General features: G+C 36.0%; 4 protein-coding genes across 15 annotated transcripts; 1 reads left to right on the top strand and 3 right to left on the bottom strand.

Moving 5' to 3' along the window:
* Window positions 1-5948: 5948 nt before the first annotated feature.
* LOC103865537 (F-box/kelch-repeat protein At3g13680) lies at window positions 5949-7427 on the bottom strand. 2 transcript variants are annotated; one of them, XM_009143338.2, is made up of 2 exons: window positions 7198-7330; window positions 5949-7129 (listed from the first exon to the last, which is right to left on the bottom strand). In XM_009143338.2, the coding sequence occupies exon 2, from the start codon at window positions 7107-7109 to the stop codon at window positions 6108-6110; it is 1002 nt and encodes a 333-aa protein (XP_009141586.2). In that variant the 5' UTR covers window positions 7110-7129; window positions 7198-7330; the 3' UTR covers window positions 5949-6107. The 2 variants fall into 2 exon arrangements, with proteins under 2 accessions (XP_009141586.2, XP_009141585.2); XM_009143337.3 differs by having other exon boundaries at window positions 5949-7427.
* Window positions 7428-10636: 3209 nt separating this feature from the next.
* Window positions 10637-11677, bottom strand: LOC117133619 (ABC transporter E family member 1-like). The gene is made up of 3 exons (XM_033290227.1): window positions 11439-11677; window positions 11114-11362; window positions 10637-11037 (listed from the first exon to the last, which is right to left on the bottom strand). Exons 1-3 carry the CDS (start codon window positions 11631-11633, stop codon window positions 10879-10881), a joined length of 603 nt encoding a protein of 200 aa, XP_033146118.1. The 5' UTR covers window positions 11634-11677; the 3' UTR covers window positions 10637-10878.
* Window positions 11439-15438, bottom strand: LOC117133618 (ABC transporter E family member 2-like). Of its 5 annotated transcripts, none has more exons than XM_033290217.1 (16): window positions 15193-15435; window positions 14612-14702; window positions 14294-14509; window positions 14189-14227; window positions 13987-14086; window positions 13800-13873; window positions 13563-13682; window positions 13438-13476; window positions 13250-13349; window positions 13092-13176; window positions 12943-13011; window positions 12659-12865; window positions 12501-12590; window positions 12118-12422; window positions 11773-12048; window positions 11439-11678 (listed from the first exon to the last, which is right to left on the bottom strand). In XM_033290217.1, the coding sequence occupies exons 3-15, from the start codon at window positions 14481-14483 to the stop codon at window positions 11964-11966; spliced, it is 1503 nt and encodes a 500-aa protein (XP_033146108.1). In that variant the 5' UTR covers window positions 14484-14509; window positions 14612-14702; window positions 15193-15435; the 3' UTR covers window positions 11439-11678; window positions 11773-11963. The 5 variants fall into 5 exon arrangements, with proteins under 5 accessions (XP_033146108.1, XP_033146109.1, XP_033146107.1 ...); XM_033290218.1 differs by having other exon boundaries at window positions 14294-14500; XM_033290216.1 differs by lacking the exon at window positions 14612-14702 and having other exon boundaries at window positions 15193-15438.
* Window positions 15439-17214: 1776 nt separating this feature from the next.
* Window positions 17215-20582, top strand: LOC103865534 (GLABROUS1 enhancer-binding protein-like 3). Of its 7 annotated transcripts, none has more exons than XM_018658221.2 (9): window positions 17215-18652; window positions 18740-19033; window positions 19128-19184; window positions 19270-19302; window positions 19456-19482; window positions 19588-19644; window positions 19746-19799; window positions 19874-19951; window positions 20026-20582. In XM_018658221.2, exons 1-9 carry the CDS (start codon window positions 18443-18445, stop codon window positions 20356-20358), a joined length of 1143 nt encoding a protein of 380 aa, XP_018513737.2. In that variant the 5' UTR covers window positions 17215-18442; the 3' UTR covers window positions 20359-20582. The 7 variants fall into 7 exon arrangements, with proteins under 7 accessions (XP_018513737.2, XP_009141579.2, XP_033146114.1 ...); XM_009143331.3 differs by having other exon boundaries at window positions 19270-19323; window positions 19429-19482; XM_033290221.1 differs by having other exon boundaries at window positions 17216-18652; window positions 19588-19641.
* The last annotated feature ends 6 nt before the right edge of the window (window positions 20583-20588 follow it).

Below are 20588 nucleotides of genomic sequence, written 5' to 3'. Positions count from 1 at the left end.
CTAAAAGAATTCTAATTTTATTTAGTTCATAATTATTACTAAGACCTTATATTTACAAAAACTTACCAATTAACCCCAAATATCTTATGTTTATAAAACTTCCACAAAATATAATTTATTTAAATTAAACATTTCTTATTAAAAGTACAATAAATCATAAAAATATATAAGATAAAATATTTTGGCTCAATAATGAGTATTAGAATATATTTTTCTCACAAATGTTCAACTAATGTATTTTAAAATGAATAATGAATTTATTTATCCATGATTTTTTTAAATTGGGTAATTTTTTTAAAAATAAAACATTTTTATTGTTTGGGCAATATTTCACCGATCATGGCAATTCCAGAAATGATTTACCTGATTATTAAATTACTTATTTTATGTTATATTTTTATGTTTAGTTTGGTATTTTTATTAGTTTATGCAACTTTTATGTAAAATTATTTAATAATCTTTTATGAAATATTATATGTATTTTGTATTATTTTAAAATATTATTTAAAAATAAAATAAAAGCATTCAAAATTTAAAGGACTATTCTATAAATAAAAAAAGTTTTAACTCTAAAATAGAGTAATAGGTAGGGTTATTCCATAAATAGAGTAATCCTAGATATTACTCTATTTTGGAGTTGAAAATAAAGTGGAGTTGAAACATATTTTACTCTGAAATGATGTTTGGAATAAAAAAAATGAAATAGGGTTGGAGATATATTTTTATACACTTTTTTTTTTGTTAAAGAGAAGAATTAAATCCGGGTCTATTAAAGACACAGACATAATCTCGGGTGAGAGGTACAGCTCACGACAGGCCCTCTTCTGAGTTTTCGTACAGAGGTATCCGCAGCCGTGGTGAGCAGAACAATGTGACTTAGTTTCCGAAATGTATTTGCATCCAAGGTCCGTCCATTACCACTAGACCAGAATGGTCGCTTTTTTATACACGTTTTAAACACATCGAATAAGTTTTGGAACATTCACAGCCTCAACTTTGGAAAAAAATAATTAATAATTTAATACTAGTTTATACCCCCATTTTTTTTTGTGGACAACAATACTAGTTTAGACTTTAAAGTCTAAACCAACGAAGAAGAAAAACCCCACTATATTCATATAATATTCGCACGACAGCTGCAAATAGAATAGAAAGTAGATTTCGGTATATGTTTCTAATTCGTACATGTGAAAACTGTAACTCATAACAAGTGACATAATGTCGGGTAGTAACATATAATCATGTTTATAGTTATAATCTGTCCAAGTTTCCATCTCCCATTTAAGAAAAAAATAAACGATAAAATTGATCTAGTGGTTAACTATTTTGATTACAGAAAATGTAAAACTATGGAAACGAATACAGATTCACGTGGAAAGAGTTTTATTTCTAAAAAAAAAGTATTAAATCAATTATATGGTTTTGTATCATTTGAAAAATTATCGCTATCTCTTACGAGACCAGCCTTTTCCTTAAAAATATACATATCCATAGGTTTTGAACCCCCTAATTATAAAAGCTTGTTAATTATATTTTTTTCTCTCATTTTCTCAGTTATGGAATTATCCAGCCTATCTTTTTCTTTATCGTCTGTAATTTAATAAGACATGCACACATGCTCATGTATAACGCACGTCACCTATGACGAAGTTTATGGAGTATTATTCTTTATTTCCCTTATAAGTGACTGGAGCGTCATTAGTTTATATAAAAGTTTTGTATGGACGGTTACATAACCTTGAGAACAGGGCATATTCATCAGATTTGACCTGTCAAACAAATCAAAATTTTGATTGCACGTTACATATGTGCATATATCATACGTACATTAATAATATACGGTCCCAATAATAAACACAGGTATGGACAACGTTCGTGGAGTGCTAGTGAAAAAAAACAACTCTGGCTTAATAATAACTGTGCGTTGACTTTCAAACAAAAAATCTATAAAAGTCAACTATCTTGATCGTGTAATAATTGTCAAGAAATCAACATTGTACTGTAATGACACCAATCTCTTAACTCTTTAGCGATTTCTTGATCACCATTTAACTTTTAATCTTGCACCATCTGTATGATAAGAGATTCTAAACACTACAACGAAAAGACTGTTTTTCAAACAAACAAAAACACTACAACGAAAGACTAATCAACTTATAAACCGCACTTACATTTTTCAACTCGTAACAAAAAATCTTTCAACTTCAACAATAAGTATAAAAAAAAAGATAAAGTGTAAAAGTGGTGGTAACTAAAGTCTTTGTTTGAGCAGTGTATTAGTTGTGTTTAAAAAAAAGAGCAGTGTATTAGTGAAGTTTTGGCCGTTCCAAAACATAACCAGCGTCCCTATGCACTGGAGCTAACTATCTTCCCAAAGAACATCTATGAAACTTGCATCTCCTGATTTTCACTATGCTTAGGAAACGAACTTCTTCTTTCTCCTGCCAATTCAAAAAAAACATGGATGAGTTTTGCCATGTGAATATTGTTTTCAATCTAAAGCAATAAAGAACGTATTCTTATTATGTTTTATATAACCACTGAGTAAACTTCAGCAGGACCGGATGACCTGATTTAAGATTTAAGAGGCCATAAACTTTTTTAGGTTAATTTTAATTAATAAATACCATGTAACCCATACATAATACTTCTTTAAAATATAGGGGCTAATATATAGCTGTGCCTGGAACCGGCCCTAAACTTCAGAAAGGTGTTCTCTGTTATTACTTTCCTCAGGGCCATCAAAGTTGCCTTCCTTTGCATCACACATCTTTTTACTTTCCTCAGGGACATCAAAGTTGTCTTCCTTTGCATATCACACATCAAAGATATAGAAACCGTCAGAAAAAGCTGGATTCACACATCAAAGATGCGGCATAGCAGTAACAAACAAATTTTGAAGACCTGAAAACAATGTAGACAAAAGCCCGAAACCTTTTCAGTCTGCAAGAACCTTTTCAGTCCCGAGCTTCCGCGGAGAAGATGTCCGCAAGAACCTTTTCAGTCATATTCAAAAGGAGTTTCAGAGAAAAGGAATCACACACTTCAACGATAACGAGATCAAGAGAGGAGAGTCCCTCCATCCTGAAATCGTAACCGCCATCAAAGGTTCTAATATCGTCTTGCTCTCGAGAAACTACGCTTCTTCCAAATGGTGCCTTGACGAACTGGTTGAGATTATGAAGTGCAAACAAGAGTTAGATCAAACAGTGTTGCTCATTTTCTACGACGTTGAACCTTCTCACGTAAAGAAGCTTACCGGAGATTTTGGAAAAGTTTTCAGAGAGACTTGTAAGGGTAGAAGCAAAGAAGAAACTGAGAGATAGAAACACGCTCTGGAGGAGGTAGCTACAACTGTTGGTTACCATTCAATCAACTGGTTAATAACTTCTTCTTTTTCCTCTTTTATTATTATTAGTCTATAAAAAATTAGTATCTAAAAAAATGTTTCAAATTCTTTCTAAGGGATAATGAAGCGGCCATGATCGAAAAAATCGCTACTGATGTTTCAGCAGAGCTGCTAAATAATGCGCCATCAAGTAGTGTTATGGACGGTTATGTTGGTATGAGAGCTCATATGGCAAAGATGAAACAATTATTATGCCTAGACTCTAATGAAGTGAGGATGATAGGGATTTTGGGTCCTTCCGGAATTGGTAAGAGCACCATCCCCAGAGCTCTATTTGAAGAATACTCTCATAAGTTCCAGCTTTGTGTCTTCATGGAGAATATCAGAAGACGGGGTTTTGGTATATATCAAAAGAATGCTGATGAATTAAAAGAGATGAATTTCAGTTAGAATCTATCAAGATATCAAGATATCAAGATATCTAAGGTGTTTCAGTTCAAGATATCTAAAGCTATCCATAGGGAGGCATAGCAACAAGCCATCACACTGAAACACCTTAGATATCTTGATTTGATCAAGTACGCTTACTTGTTTTATAGATGGGTCACCGTCATCTTTGCAGAGATTGAAGTTTATCAAACAAATGCTCCTCGAGTCCATCATCAAGAACTGATTCTTTGCTCCTTCACCCAAAAAGATCCGATTTTTACATAAAGTGTTCCACTTTTTGCAGGTTGATCTCAGAGATGTCATCGGCACCCTAGAGAGTATCTCATCCTCTACCAAATCCACTGGAAGATCGAAAATTGTCCTTCATTGTTCCAATCTTCAATTAGGGTTTCTTTCTCTGGCTCTGCTCTGCCTTGGTGATTAAGTCAGCTTGGCCACCGTTTTTTTTCCTAATGGGCTTACGATGACCCAAAAAATTAAATTACTTTTACTACGTTTTAGAGATGCCTTAATCATGTCTCTATGTATTTAGTTGTAGCGATGTCTTTTTTATTTTTATGCAAACCGGTCTCAAAGGCCTCTCTCAATCATGCTATAAATCATATTTTAGCCATGCAAGAGAGCTTGTAACGGCTCAAGCGAAACATTAGGAGAATCAAGGCTCAACATGCTCCATCAGCATAACTTCTTTGAGCTTTCAAGTTACAATAACGTTCGAAACGCAACTCCATCCATCTCGTATCCTCTCCTCTAAAGCTCCTCAAGTCTGGATTTTAACCCAAGAATCTCTAGCTTCTGATGTCTAACTGAAATTCATCTCTTTTAATTCATCAGCATTCTTTTGATATATACCAAAACCCCGTCTACATGTACCGTCCACGTCACCGAGACCGGTGAATATCCCACCCATGGATTGTTCCCTTTCCATCTGCAATCCAATCAAAACCGCCCTTTAGAGAAAAGGGTTTCAAAGATTCAAAGAGTAGTATTTTAGGTGTAAAAGGACAACAACGAACACAGTTGGTCTCCATGGCCATAGGGAGTTTCACTAAGAATATGTAAAAGGCATAGCCAATGCAGAGAATGATATAATGATCAATCCCTTCAAAAAGATAAATGAGCAAATAAACTGATATGTTTCAGGACAGCTTCCGGGAACCAAAATTGATATCACAATTGACATGAACAGTTCGAAAAGAGAGGCTAAACCATTCAAAAGCCAATGAGAAAAAAAAAAAAAAAAAAGCAAAACACAAATAAACAATTGTCGAAAAGAAGATGATGGCATGATGCAATGTACGTGTAAATAACTAATGAAAATCACATTCTTTCAATTAGAATGGTTAGTTTGTCCGTATGCGGAAAGTGTACTTGAGATGCACTTTGTGGACCTTTCGTGCGCTTCTTTCTCTGGCCAACTCCTCTTCACTGACACATTGTATTTTTTATTTTAAGAAGCTCAGAGTAGGCTCTCTGGCTTTTGATTATTTTATTTTGTTGGATATTCTATGTATGAGTTTATGTTAAGAAGTATTGACTTATAGGAAGGTTGAAGTATATTCTATAGGTATCCACGAATCTCCATGTCTAAATCCTTTGTGCGTAAATACAGTTCATTACTAGAGTAAATAAGGATAGGGCATGTTGCAGCTAACCTAGAGATTGGAATGCGGAAGAGGTAAAAGACATAGCTGATATCTCTAAATATACTTGATCCAACTCTCAGATGATTGCATCGGCACTACAGCTTCAAAGCTATTAAAGAAAGACTCAGAAAGCTCTTTTTAAAGGGATTTTTTTTTTTGTTAAATATCAAGAAATTCCAGATATACTTTAGTTTCATCCCAAGCATCCTAGGTTTTTTTAAGATGTTTTTCCGGTGGAGTTAACGTCACTTGCTAAAGAGATTTATAATCAATGAATTATCTTAGCAGATTAAACAAACAAGTGGAAATATGAGTATTATAAAGAGGAGAGTGGTAACAGGCTGGTTCCTTTTAAAGCATCTTCCAATATTTCTTCAGAACGTGAATATGTTGCTTAGTTATATGTATCATGAAATCTCTAAGAAGCTGTTTCCATAAAATCACGAACACGTGAACATATTGCCTAACTAAAAGAGAGGGTACTCTAAGAAGCTATTTCAGAAAATTTCAAACAGCTAAAGCTGGATGGGGGAGGGCAAACCACACATGAATAATTGATAGCTGTCATAAAACATTAAAAAAGACAATGATAAAAAGCAAAACACAAATGAGTAATTGTGCTGAAGAAGATGATACAAAATATACATGTAACTAATGATTAATCACATTCTTTCCATTAGAACGGTTGGCTGCTTGATTTGCAGTTGCACTAAGCAAGGACGAAATGAAGAGCACACCAGTGGGGCACAATATCTCTCATGATGATGAAAAGTGTTCCCGAGATCAGGAGCTTCTCTGATTCTCACAGATTTGAAGTATCCATCTTGTCCGATGACGTGAGCAGTTTGGTAGCGACAAGCCTTGGCCCTTTCTAGAACAAAAACCACAGCAATTTTCTTCTCCTCGTCAATGAAAAAGCTACCGGAATAAGGGTGAAGGCAAAAGCTAGTGACGAGTTTCAAAAACTTTGTCCAAGACACAACATTAGGACCAATCTTATCCGTAACACTAATCTCGACCGTCTCTTGTGCCTCCCAGTGTTGATACAATACGGCGAGCTGGTCTTCTCTAACACAAGACAGAGACGTGAAAACTCCTCCATGTTGGGACTGAAACGGTAGAGGCAGAAGCGGCCCGAAGCTCTCTGTTGTGAAATCAAAACAGAGGAAGAAACCTGCAACCCTTCGTATCTTTGTCCCCGCCTCAATTATCTTCTTTTGAGCAGGAAAATAAGCGTTTCCCTTCAAAGACACGCCGCGTAGATGAGACCATATCTCCCAGTGGGGTGTGACATCAAGAACCTTCCAAGAACCCGAGCTAAAATCGTAGAGTTCGAACCCTAAAACGTGTTTACTTGTAACTGGATGAATCTCATCAGAGATCCTCAGGATCTTGTGGTTAAGGTTGTTGTCGTGGTGTCCGACAGCAAACCTGTCTGAACTTTGGAAACTGATTCTGGGTTCGATCCACCTCGTTTGCGCTAAGTATGGATTCCATACCAAGAGCCTAGAGCAATCCTTAAGGACGCATAGCAACAAGCCATTACACTGAAACACCTTAGATATCTCGATTTGATCAAGTAAGCTTACTTGTTTTATAGATGGGTCGCCGTCATCTTTGGGGAGATCCAAGTTCATCAAACAAATCCTTGAGTCCATCATCATGAACTGCTTCTTTGCTGCTGCTGCTTTACCAAAAAGGATACGATTTTTACATAAAGAGTTCCACTTTCTGCATGTAGATCGCACTGACCTCAGAGATGTCATCGCCACCCTAGAGAATATCTCATCCTCTAACAATTCCCCTGGAAGATCGAAAATTGTCTTCATTATTCCAATCTTCAATTTCAATTAGGGTTTCATTCCCTCCCTGGTCAGCGCAATTTTATCTCCCTAATCCTGGTGATAAAAGTCGACTTATTGCCTACTCCTAATGGGCCGGCCCAACTAATCATATAAGATTTAGAGATGCCTGATGCAAGTGTTCAAAAAAAATAAGGATTGTTCGAAAGCTCCAACACTTTCTTTTGATCGAACCTGCCATTGATGTGGTTTACAAAAATGAAACCATTGACTACTCACTAGATGACACGAGTATAAACATTAACAAAATAATATATACAATTATAATTTTAGTGTGTAAATTTTATAATTTATATTTATGATAAATAAATAAATTATACTGTATTAAGAATTATTATTATGTGACATATATAAGTATATACATATTTGTTTATGTTTTAATTCATTTTAAATTCATATTCTAATAATACGTATTTTTATTAATTCTCATCTTAATAAATGATTTTTTGTATAGTAATTGGCATTGTTTCATGTACGGTATTTTGAGTTCCATCTATTCTTTCAAATTAAATAACAATTAATTAGATAAGTGATTCGTAAAAATTCAAAAGATTCTTATCTATTTTTTTTATCTTAATTAGATATTTGATTTCAAATATTCATTTTGGATCATTTCAAATATTCATTTTTAGGTATGTCAAATTGCATATGTTATTTTAAACTGGAGAACGATTTTTCTGTTTTAATTTAATAAGGTTAAAATTTAATTACTATTTTTAACTTCATTAGGTCAATAGAGTTCTAAATATATTTTATAATCATTATAAAATTTCATATAAGTTGTTTGAAAAATAAAATAATATAACGTTGAAATCACATTAATGAACAATTTATAAACATAACCTGTAATTTTTAAAAATACATGTACATATATGAATATATATATATATATATATATATATATAAAATAACTAAATCCTTGGTTAGTAACTTGTTTAGAATTTAGAAGACATTTTATAATTTATATGTATGAAAATTAAGTAAAATCTTGTTTAACAATTTTGTATTTTCTTCTTAGTTAGGCATGTAATGTGAGTAATCTTGCTGGTATAAAGCTAGACCCTGAAATTGATGCGTTCATGAAATTTATTGCCATATCAGGGCAAGAAACTAGTTTGGTTACTGATGATGTACTTAAGGTACATCTTTTCTTGCGTCTTCTTAGAACTAATTAAAAAAGTACAATAAAAAATATTTTGGGCTCATCTTTGGTAAATGCTAAATTGACAGATACTTGGTCTTGACATTTGTGCTGACATTCTTGTTGGTGAGGTGGACAAAGGAAACATGTAAAACTTTGAGTTATTAAATATTTTCACTTTTTGATATCAGTACAGTAGTGTCCATAGCATGATTAATGCAAGTTTCTTAGTGTTTAGTGTGGAGTTCTTATCATAATATAAGATACGATATCTTAGCTTTTAACTAAAAAAACTAAAAAACATTTTTTATATTTCTTATTTAAGAGACTTTTCTTAGTTTTTTTTAGTTAAATGCTAGGAGACCGTATCTTATATTATGCTAAGAATTCACAATTCAAAACCCACATTAATCATGCTCTAGCTCTGGTGATTCTTGTCTAAACTGAGCAGGAGAGATGTTGGTAGGACCAGCAGCTCTTTTCATGGATGAAATATGAACAGGGTTGGATAGTTCCACAACATTTTGGATAAACTCTTGAATGCGGCGTTTGATAAATTGTAGAAAATAATTGAAACAAGTATTATGTATATGTGATAAAAGTAGATACAAATTGAGACTTTGAAGCAAGTTTTAGTCACATATGTTTTTTTTAGTCACATATATAATTTGCATAATCTTTAGACAATGTCACTTTGTTGCTTTTAAGCTAAAAAGCTCGCAATAATCATCAATCAGGTCATGTGTCGCCATATTTTATAACTTCCTAAAATACCTCTCCGTTTTCTTCATTTTCCCCTCAATCTTCGGGTGTGACTGGTAACCATCAAGGAACATTAGGAATGACTAAAAAAAGAATAAATAGGAATAGAATTTTGGGAACGATGAGGAACAAGGATTCCTTATCAAAATTAACAAGGAACAAATTTGTATTAAAATTCTCTACAAAAAAAAGGAATGAGAAGGAATGAAGAGGAAAAAATATTCCTCACAAATAGTAACATTTTTAAAGAACATTAAATAATGCAGTGTTCCTCTTCGTTCTCTTGATTACCATTCAAACCCTTCCCACGCTAAACCTCTTTATCCTTATTTGGCCCAGTACTATGTAGTGCCTAAAGCAAAAAAATGTTTGGTGCCCCCAAGGCCTTCGAACCACGTACCCTGTACCGAGCTTTGCAAAGCAGAACCACTGGACTATCTCAAACTTTTGATAATTATGATGCCCTCTAGTGTTAACCTATTGTGGCGCCTAAAACACCTGCTTCCTCTGCTTTAGGTTAGGGCCGGCCCACCTAGTTACATATAAATTCCTCGCGTAGCACAAAAGTTATGATCTCAAAGATTTGATACAAGGACCGAGCATTAGTGCTTTGCTATGATGTCCATGCATAAAAGCAGGGCCGTGCCTGAGATTTTCTTGACTAGAAACGAGATTTTTTTTTGGCCCCCTAATTTTTTAAAATATAAGTATTGAGTAATATTGAAAAGTTTAATACATAATTTTAATTGAAAACTTGTATAATTTAATTAACATTTTTGTGACATAGTCAATAATCAATATAATCTGTTGAACTTCAGTTTAAAAATATGTAACAGAAAAGCCATGTCTCAGAAACAAAAGACTTTGTTGCTTTGTTAACTGAGAGCTAAACAAATCATTAGAAAACAGTCCGATTAGGTTTTGATAACTGTTTTCTTTAGGAATTTGTATGAGTTAATGCTGATCATTATCCTATTTCCTTTTTATTAGTTTTCATCACTACATTTTATTTTTATTTTGTTGTTTCTCTATTTCTGTTTTGATAGGTAAGGTTAGTTTTTCATATATTTTGGTTTAATATAGTATTAGCTAAAATAAAATAAAACTGCAGAAGTCAGCATTCGAACCCTTAACGTTTGGAGTTGAACTTCAATTCCTTGCACCATCTAAGCTACCTAATCATTTGGAAAATTGGTCCCAAAATAAATTTTATAGTTACGGGCCCTCAAGCAAATGCTTGATCTGCCTGCATTCAGACCCGGCCCTGCATAAAAGGTCAATTTTCATGTACACCCTACCCTCTCCACGATCTACACTTTATATGTGTCACAGAAAATGCTACTTGGAAGGCAAGTAGAAAAAACTCAAAAAAAGAAGCAAATTACGTGGCAGCTCCTCCTGCGTTTGCCTATCTACCCTCGTGGTATAAACAGAGCCTTTACTATTATAATAATAAGCAACAAAAGGCAAAAGCAACTCGACTGATAAGAAAAGTCAAAAAGATTTAGAAATCAAAGTTTCACACATCCTAAAACAAGGGAGCAATGGTATTATTAACAACAAAAGACGGAGAGAGCCAATTCAAAACCATTTGATGTCACTTGTTCTTGCTACTTAAACTCTTGATTCGTATCTAGAAAACTTCGTAGTTCATCATCTTATCACACACTATACCAAGTCTTCTACCCTTCCCAGATTCTTCACAGGTCTTCCTAAATCTTCAAAAAAATGTCCTCTGGTTTTTTGCTCCTCGTCTTCAACGGATCTTGGCTTATTCATCCGAGCTAAAGACGTGAAACGATCAGTTCTACACGTGATATTCAAGTCCTGCAAAGCAAAGGGCAGCACGTTATTTCAGAGTCCACAAATGGTTTTCATGATGATCACAAAGAGAGTAAGTTACCGAAAGATATTGGTTAACTCCATTGGCCATCAAGACGGGAGAATTAACGGTACTCTGTACTCCTGGTTCTCCTTGAACAACGATAACACGGTCCGCCAAATAAGTGGCCATCATAAAGTCCTGTTCAACTACTAAAGCAGCTGTCCTTGAGTAAGCGATGAACCGCTTTATGGTCTGGGCGGCTATAACCCTCTCCCTTGCGTCTAGATGAATACTTGGTTCATCTAGCAGAAAGACACGTGCACCCTCCTGAACAAAGGGGAGAAAAACAGTTCAACACATTATTTAATCAAAAGGAAAAGGACTACGAAACTAGATGAGCTACCTGTCCCAAGCATGTAGCAATGGCGATCTTTTGCAAAGTGGATTGAGACACTTCCTTGATCCTTTTATCAAGAATCTTTGCGATGCCAAGTGGTTTCAGCACCAATTCCTGGAATACTCTGTCCACTAATGAAAATCGAATCAACCTATACAAGTGTGTTGCCACTGTATCATGCCTCTTCTCACATTTAATCATCTTCTGATCTTTGTGAGAGAAATCTTGTCCAACACTTATACGGTTCTGCAATATTTGATTATTGAAATTGTCAGTCAGTGTATGTGAATAAAATATGGAAAAAGAAAAAGAATACAATGAAAGTGGAAATATCACATACCAGCCACTCCAGAAACAACGTCTTCCCTGTGTGCGTATTTCCCAATACTACGGTTATTTCAGAGCTTCGTAGGTCTCCTCCCATCACGTGAAGGCTGAAGGTTCCACCTTTAACTACTGTTTCTGGGTATCTATAAGTTGGTGGAGTCACGATCTCTTCACTGAGCTCTTCAAGAGTGAGAGGATAATGCTCTAAGTGCACATCACCAGAGGTTGTTTCCTCGCCAGTGTATAAGATATGAGCACACTCGTATCATTATCTGTTATGCAAACATATCTGAAACAAAACAAATAGATTTGTAAGAATATTGACCAAGTATGAAAAGAAAATAAGAAACAAACAAACCTATCAGGCTTGACCACCGACAGAATCACCCGTGCAACTTGGTACTTTTGCCTCGCATCTAGAAAGATCGTTGGTTCATCAAAGAGATAAACATCTGCCATCTGTACAATTGTGGATGCAATTGCAAATCTTTGCAACTCTGCGTCAGACAAATCGGTGACACAGGTGTCAAGCATGGAGGTCATGTCTAAATCCTCGATAAGTTCCTCCATCGAATCAAAACCAGTCCCCTTGGATTCTTCAAGAGAGGTTCTGACTGTTAAAGAACTCCTATAGACTGTCAGGTCTTGTGACTTCAGAGCCACCTACAAGAAATGAAATGATGTGACTTGTTACTAAGAGCAAAAAAATATCAAAGGTAAATAAGGTTTCAAAAGACATACATTAAGTGTGTTTGTCTGAAGTCGGGTCAGGTAGGTCCGTATGTGTTCGGTATCGAAGTGGTCAATAATTTCATCCCACTCCGGAGGATCCTGCACAAGAACAAAAGGAATTATTCAACTATCACAAAGCAAATATCACTTGAGAGCAATATAATTACCTCAAACCGTCCAAGATTTGGCTTCAGCTGCCCAGCCAAAATCTTGAGACAGGTTGTTTTTCCGGTAGATTTTCCCCCTAATAGTCCCACTACCGTTCCAAGATATAGATTTGGAAGCCCGTGTATATCAAATGAACCAGGGCCATATCTGTGAGTCGGAATGTCTAGCGGGACGTCATTAGCTACATTCGTGGGTTGCCGAGCCTCCTGTAGATAAGAAAAATGAGTGAATATACACAATTGTTCGGTTGTCGAACTAGTTTAAAACAATAACTCAACCATACCCGGGTCATCCGCTCTATCTCGAGATTCCCTAAGTCACGCGGCACGTAGTCTTGAACACTCGGGATTATCTGCATGCATGGAAAATTAGATTTTTGGAGTTATAGCAAGAACAACAAAAATAAAGTTGCAAATAAGTCCCCAAAATCACCTTTGCACCATAAAGCTTTTGGGTATCCAGCCCTCTAGTGGAAAACACAGCGTCTACAAATTCAGGCAGTAAATCACCCCCTCCCCTACAAGCAGATTGGATAAGCATATCAATCGAACAGATTTCTAAAAGGAATGTATAGTGTAAAGTTCACGCACATAAGCCACCGGTGCTTCTCGACATATACAACTTCCAAAACTTCATCGGTAGGAACAAAGACTGTCTTGATAGGTGGAATCCTCTCAATCTCTCCTGTCACTAATAAAAGAAAGCAAGCACACACAGCTTATCTACAGCTTCCACAAGTTCACGTGCAGGAATAATGATCAGTCCCCCCGTGAATAACCTCGTTTCAGATACGCAAATGGCATCTCTAGAACTATTCCTGAAAGTACCAAGAAGATTTATAAAGTACCAAGACGATTTATAAATTTAAATATTATCTCTAAGCAGAAAAATTCGGAGCCTCACCATCAGCACCATGCTGGAGCTGGCCCCTTGACATGGATCCACATTTGTGATAAACTTCAATAAGCTGCCCAGTCTTGCCTGTGGTGAGGGAATCTGAACGATGCTTCTCCGGGCTTCCATCTTCCCAGTAGACATAAGCAAAAAGAAACTTATATCAAACAAGCAACAGTACACTAGAGGAAGTATTCAGCGCAAACAGGCGCAAGAAAGTAAGGCATAAGAACGAAACAAAGATACCATCATGAGCAATCAAGTTCATATGATTGTAAGCGCTGCTCAATGCAGACAGTAACCAATCCTCTTCCTCCCCCCTACAAGCACAAATGTATAAAAGAACAGCTATTCATAATCGTAAAGTGCATGCACATAAATAATCGATTCATTCCTAGAAGATATTCGAATTATATGTAGATGTATGTATTACCTACGCCACCGGTGCTTCTCGACATATTCAACTTTCGAGATTTCATCGGCAGGAACAATGATCGTCTTGGTTGGTGGAATCCTCTCAAACTCCCCTATCGCTAATAAAAGCAAGTACACACAGACACCTTATCGACAGCTTCCACAAGTTCACGTGCAGGAATAATGATGAATCCCCCCCCCCCCCCCCCCCCGTGAATTACCTAGTAACATTAGCGCAGATGGCATCTCTAGAACTATTCCTGAAAGTACCAAGAAGATTTATAAATTTAAATGTTATCTCTAAGCAGAAAAATACGGAGCCTCACCATCAGCACCATGCTGGAGCTGGCCCCTTGACACGGATCCACATTTGTGATACACTTCAACAAGCTGCCCAGTCTTGCCTGTGGTGAGGGAATCTGAACGATGCTTCTCCGGGCTTCCATCTTCCCCAGTAAATGCTTTTGGTGTATTCCCGGGATGTGACATTTTAGATTTCCCCCCTTCTGGTTGCATATCTATTCCGACTTCAACTGTTGAAACTAACAAGCAAAGGGAGATAATGAGGAAAAGCTTTTTTTAAAAGCATTAGAGGGTTTGATTGAGGAGAAAGAGCCGTAAAAAGAGAACAGCAAGCACTTAACCGGAAAAACGAGAAAGCTGAAACCGTTAACAAAGTTATAGATCTTCAAGCATGGGAACAAACAACAAGGGCTTTTGGTTCTGTCAGAACAACTGTAGAGAAACCCATTTGATTGCTATTTAGGAAAATAAACAGCTGGATTCATACATAAAACATAGATGACTAGTCTAGAGAACAGTGGATATTCATAAGCAAAAAGAAACTTATATCAAACAAGCAACGGTACACCAGAGGAAGAGGAGCATCTTCTCACATAGCCAGTGAAACATTTGTATGGAAACATAACCAAATAATAGTATTCAGCGCAAACAGGCGCAAGAAAGTAAGGCATAAGAACGAAACAAAGATACCATCATGAACAATCAAGAAAAGGTATCTACAAGGCATTAGAACTTGAACTACAGCTTTCTAGTAAAACAAACCCTAAATCAGCCATCTGAATCAAAAAATTCACAAAATCTGCCAGTTCGTTCTTTAACTACGACCTTTCAGTAAAAACAAACCCTAAATAGGCGATCCGAATCACCCCGCACTACCAAAATCTGCTCCGATAACAACGAAGACGAAGAAGATGATCCTTACCTCAAGAACCGAACGCGATCAGAAACAAAATCGCCGACGCAACGATAAACGCGAAGCGATTGCTCCGAACGGGGAGGATACGAGTTCGATTGTTTCCCCAATTAAGCGAGTTAGTATTGGGACTGAGATTTAAACCTAGCGCAAAGCGATTGAAGCTAAAGGACTCACCGTGAATCTATTCGGAGGAGATGAGCGAATCTTCGATTCTTTTTGCGAGAAGCTAATTGATGAACGTACAAGAAACAGGCCGTTGCAAGCTAATTTTATAGTAGCATAGATTCGTCACCATTTCCATAAAAACGTTGCGCAGTTCGCTCACACATTTTTTAAATAACGCGTCGGTCAGCGAGGTTTTTAGTATGGAGAGTAGAAAGAAAACGACACGCATGTTTTAGTTTTAAGCTTGTAACGGGAGTCACTGCGGTTCCTTTTCCTTATCGGTTTGGGTAAAATATATATGCACCAATGAGATGGCGGGAAAGTTTTCAAAGGACCAAAGGTAACAGAAACCTCAAATCTTTTTAAAAGATATATTATTCATGTTGTTAGTAATTTAACCCGAGAACAGATATAACGAAACCGATATATCCACGTTGGAGCTGAATAAAATTCTGCCGAAATTAAATAAACTCGAATTTAGCAGTTGCACGGATAAATTTTGTTTGCATCTCTAAATTATCTATTCTCCTAAAATTTCCATGTTTTTTTTGTAATTATCAAAATTAAAATTGTTTTAGTCATTTCCTGGAGCTGGGATAACACATGCTTCTAAAATTGGAAAAATGGTTGTATCCAAACAAAGAAATTAGAAGCCTCAAAGCAATTATTATGATTTTTTTTTTTTAAAAGAGGATATGCATATTTGGAAGCAATTTAAAAAGTTGAAATATTCGATCTAGCCGTGGACAAAAAAATCAGAACCAAAAAACCGAACTGGAACCAAACCAAAACTGGACCGAAGCCCTCAAATACCCGAATGGTTCCTATATTTCTATATCCGAATAACTGAACCGAACCGAAATTGAACGGGTACCCGAATATCTAAAAAAAAAAAATTCAGCTTTTTAATATAAGGTAAAATATCATCAAACCCATGTTGGACCAAAAGAATACAACTTGTTACCACCCGACCACATTATATTTTATGTACTCTCTAATATTATACATATATATGGTATTTCTATATATAAATACAGTAAATATTTATTTATGAAAGTAACCATTAGACTATTTAGATTATCATGTTAACTAATATATTTTATATATATTTGTTCATATATTAAACGGATACCCGAAACCAAACCAAAACTGAACCAAAACCGAACCGAAACTAAACCGAAATTTCATAAGTACCTATTGGATACAAAAATGATTTATCCGATATATCCGGGATCGAATGGTTCCTATCCGAAACCGAACCGAATACCCGAATGCCCATGGCTATCCACTAAGCTTTATTTGTATTTTTTTTGTGGATTGCAAGGGCTTGAGATTGGTTGGGGGTTTACTTACTTCTCTCTTGTGTCTTTGAGACCTTCAGTCTCATCCCTACGAGCTATAAGTGTGGGTTTGGGTGCTTCTTTAGGTGGAGATGGTTTTTCGCTTCTACCTTCAGCTTGTCCTTTGCTAGCGTCTATTGTGCTTTACTTTCAGGTAGTTCTGATCATTAGAGTTTGAATGATAAGTGAGTAACTTTGATGTCCCAGAGGTAAGTTATAACAGAGAACACACATTGTTGAAGTTTACTCAGTTGCTACTTGCTAGAGAACATCATAAGAATACACTCTTTGTAGCTTTAGATTGAAAACAATATTCACATGGCAAGACTCGTGGATGTGTTTTATTTTTGGACTGGCAGGAGAAAGAAGATGTTCGTTTTCTAAGCATAGTGAAGATCAGTTGATGAAAGTCACAAAGATGCGCTCTGGGACTGGGAAGGGAGTTAGTTCTAGTGCATAGAGAGACGCTGGTTATGTTTTGGAACGGCCAAAACTTCACTAATACTTTAGTTAACACCACTGTTAACACTTCATCTTGTTTCTTGTTTATACATATTGTTGAAGTTGAAAGATTTTGTTTTTCAAATTTAAAAATCAAAGTTGGATAACCAAATTTAGACCGCATTCTCTAACCTCCCGTTTCTTATCTCTTACTTCAAACTCAAACACTGATGAATCCCCGCAACTCACATTTTCTTCGATCTCGAACGTGTAGAGATGCTCGTTTAAAACTGGGAAACGCTGCGAGTGTATTCCTGATCTATGCCTTCTTACACTGGTGGTACCATCCTTGACGCAATAATAAATATCCAACTCCTCCTTCCTCCTGTCACCCACCTTATTAACTACCAATACACAACCCATCAATGGCATAGGATCATCCGCGCCGCTCCATTTCGTCGACAGGGAACTTCCGGTGGCCTGCCAAAGAAAGTACATGGGGATTTGTTCACCAGGCAAGACCGCAAATCTACAACTCCTTATGATCAGTTCTCTTGCTTCTCGTTTCAGTTTGAAGCAATTACCAAAGTTGGCACCAACATCTTGTAAACAAGGACAAGAAAACATATTTTTCTGGAGTGATTAGTTAGATGTTTTAACTTTAGTTTCAATAATGGTTATTATGTGCCCATCTTATGAAAGTTAAGTACCTATGTTAAAAGTGTTCTGACTTTAAAAAAAAAAAGTGTTCTGACTTGTTCTATAAAAGGGTTATATATTTCTAATTTCTGAATTAATCTAAAAAAATGATATGAACTGAAATAAATATAAAGTAAACACAAGTCTGTTTACCAAAAAAAAAAGTCTAACACAAATCTGTTGTAATTAACATAAATATCATCAAATGCATACTGTCAAATTTATTATTTGCCCATATGTTTTGAGTCGACTCATATCGTTCTAAATTGAACATACAATTAGCCTATATATTTAAGACCAAAACAAATTAGCCTCTATATGAAATCTTTCTGAAATCAGCATTACAAAATTACCAAAATTCCGTTATGATTAAACATAAATATCACTAAATGCCTCCAGTCAAATTTACTATTTTTTTTGGGTCAAAATTTACTAATTCCCCATATACTGTAATAATCTGAGTCATATCATTCTGACTTCTGAGTGAGGAAAAGGGGCATTTTAGTCATTTACGTCTAATACAGAGACTCGTTTCTTCTTCTCAATTGAATAAAAAATTAGGGTTTTCTAGTTACCCCAAAGTTCCGATCTTTGATCATCACCGGAATCAAATGGTTCTTGGAAAGCGAACTCGTGAACACTCCACTGACTCCAATGACAAACCCATCTCTTCGTCTCCCCTCAGGAAGATGCAAGAAGACGACGTCTCCGGCGTGGAGTCGATGCTCCGGAGGAGAAAACAACCCAAGACAACGCCAGTGTCTTCTTCCTCTAACAACAAGATGAATTGGACTAAAGACGACGAGCTCATCATCCTCGGGGTTTGTGAGAAACCCTCTCTCTCTCTCTCTGTTTTCATTTACTCTGTTTTTTTAACACTCACACTCTGTTTTCTTGGAAAAAAACAGAGTATTGTAGATTACGAAAAGGAGACAAAGCTGAGTCATAGATCTGACTGGGATGCGTTCTACGGATACGTTAAGGATTTTATAGAAGCGGAGTTCTCTAAGAAGCAGCTTACTGATAAGATTAGGAACTTGAATAAGAGGTTTTTGGGTAATAAGGCGAGGTGTGACGATGAGGAAGGGCCTTCGTTTACTGATACTGAAGACGATATCATCTTCAAGCTGTCAGTGATCATTTGGGATTCAACGAATGAAACAGTGTGTGACTCTGATGAGAATGTGGACCAAGGGAAGGTGGTGAGTGTCTCTTTATTGCCATCTCTAAACATTGTTGTAAAATTTTATATTAATAATAATGTTGAACTGATGTTGAATTCTTGTTTTGAATAAGGATGCACCTTGTGTGGAGCATGAAAAAGTTAGTGAGAGTAATATGGACCAAGCTAAGGTATGGTAGTGAGTACCATTTGTTCTGTAAAAGACATTATAGAATTTCATATTAGTACTGATCTTAAGTTCTTGTTTTGAATAAGGATGTGCCTTGCGTGGAGCATGAACGTGTTGATGAGAATATAGAGCAGGCAAAGGTAGTGTTTGTTCTGTTCCACTTAGCTCCACATTACCATTTCTAAACGTTATAGAATTTTATGTTAGTAATGCGTAATTGATCTTAAGTTCTTGTTTTAAATAAGGATGCGCCTTTGGTGGAGCATGAACGGGTTGATGAGAATATGGAACAAGAAAAGGTAGTTAGTGTTTGTTCTGTTCCACTTAGCTCCACATTACCATTTCTAAATGTTAATGAATGTTATATAAGCAAAGACTGATGGTAAGTTCTTGTTTTAAATAAGGATGTGCCTTGTGTAGAGCATGAGCCGGTTGATGAGAATATGGACCCAGCAAAGGTAGTGAGTATTGTTCCATCAAGCTCCACATTACCATTTGAAAACATTTCAGAATTGTTTATTAGTAACGTGTAACTGATCTTAAGTTCTTGTTTTAAAATAAGGATCTACCTTGTGTGGAGGATGAACGGGTCGATAAGAATGTGGACCAAGGAAAGGTAGTGAGTTGTTCGTTCTGTTTCTACCAAGCTCATTATTACCATCTCTAAGTACTATGTCTAATGCTGTTCAGGTTCTTGATTTGGATAAGGATGCGCCTGCTGTGGAGCATGAACCAACTAATGAGAATATGGACCTTGACCAAGAAAAGGTACTGAGACTTTCTTCCATCCTCATTACCATCTCAAACCGTTATGTAAAAAGGAAGAGTTTGTTGCCATGAAGGATGCACTAACTGATAAAGACAATAATGAGGAAGATGGTGTGGATGAGTTTTGTGCTATGAAGGATGCACTAGCTGATAAAGAGAAGAGTGAGGAAGATAGTGCGGATGAGTATTGTGCTCTGAAGGATGCACTTGAGGAGACGACATTCTTTCAAAGTATAGGTAAATATCAACAGAAGGCCCTGCTTCAAAATTTGAAAAACCTTAGAGGTCCAAGAAGAAAAGAGTTAGCTGACGAGTTGAAGGATTTGCTTGACGAGGAGATGAAAGTGCGTGGCAAGAAACTGAGTTTATCCGCAAAGCTTGCAAGCGCATGGGAGGAGTCTTGTTGATTCAAGAAACATCAAGTTTTGCTTTCTTTTTTTTTGGTACTACATGGTGGTTCTTGCTACTAATGATTTTTTTGATGCTCAAGCCAAAATTTTGAATTGTTAGTTAGCCAATGTAGAAAAGGTTGTGACTAGTTTTTTTTGTTAATCAGTGATTGTTACTCTCGTTTCACAAAAGCGATATTTTTACAAAAAAGAATTGTTATATAAAGCATGTTATTTTAACATTTCAA

This window comes from Brassica rapa, chromosome A04 (assembly GCF_000309985.2).
Source record: "Brassica rapa cultivar Chiifu-401-42 chromosome A04, CAAS_Brap_v3.01, whole genome shotgun sequence".
In the NCBI taxonomy this organism is placed as follows: Eukaryota; Viridiplantae; Streptophyta; class Magnoliopsida; order Brassicales; family Brassicaceae; genus Brassica; species Brassica rapa.
This window is presented reverse-complemented; position numbering and strand designations above follow the sequence as displayed.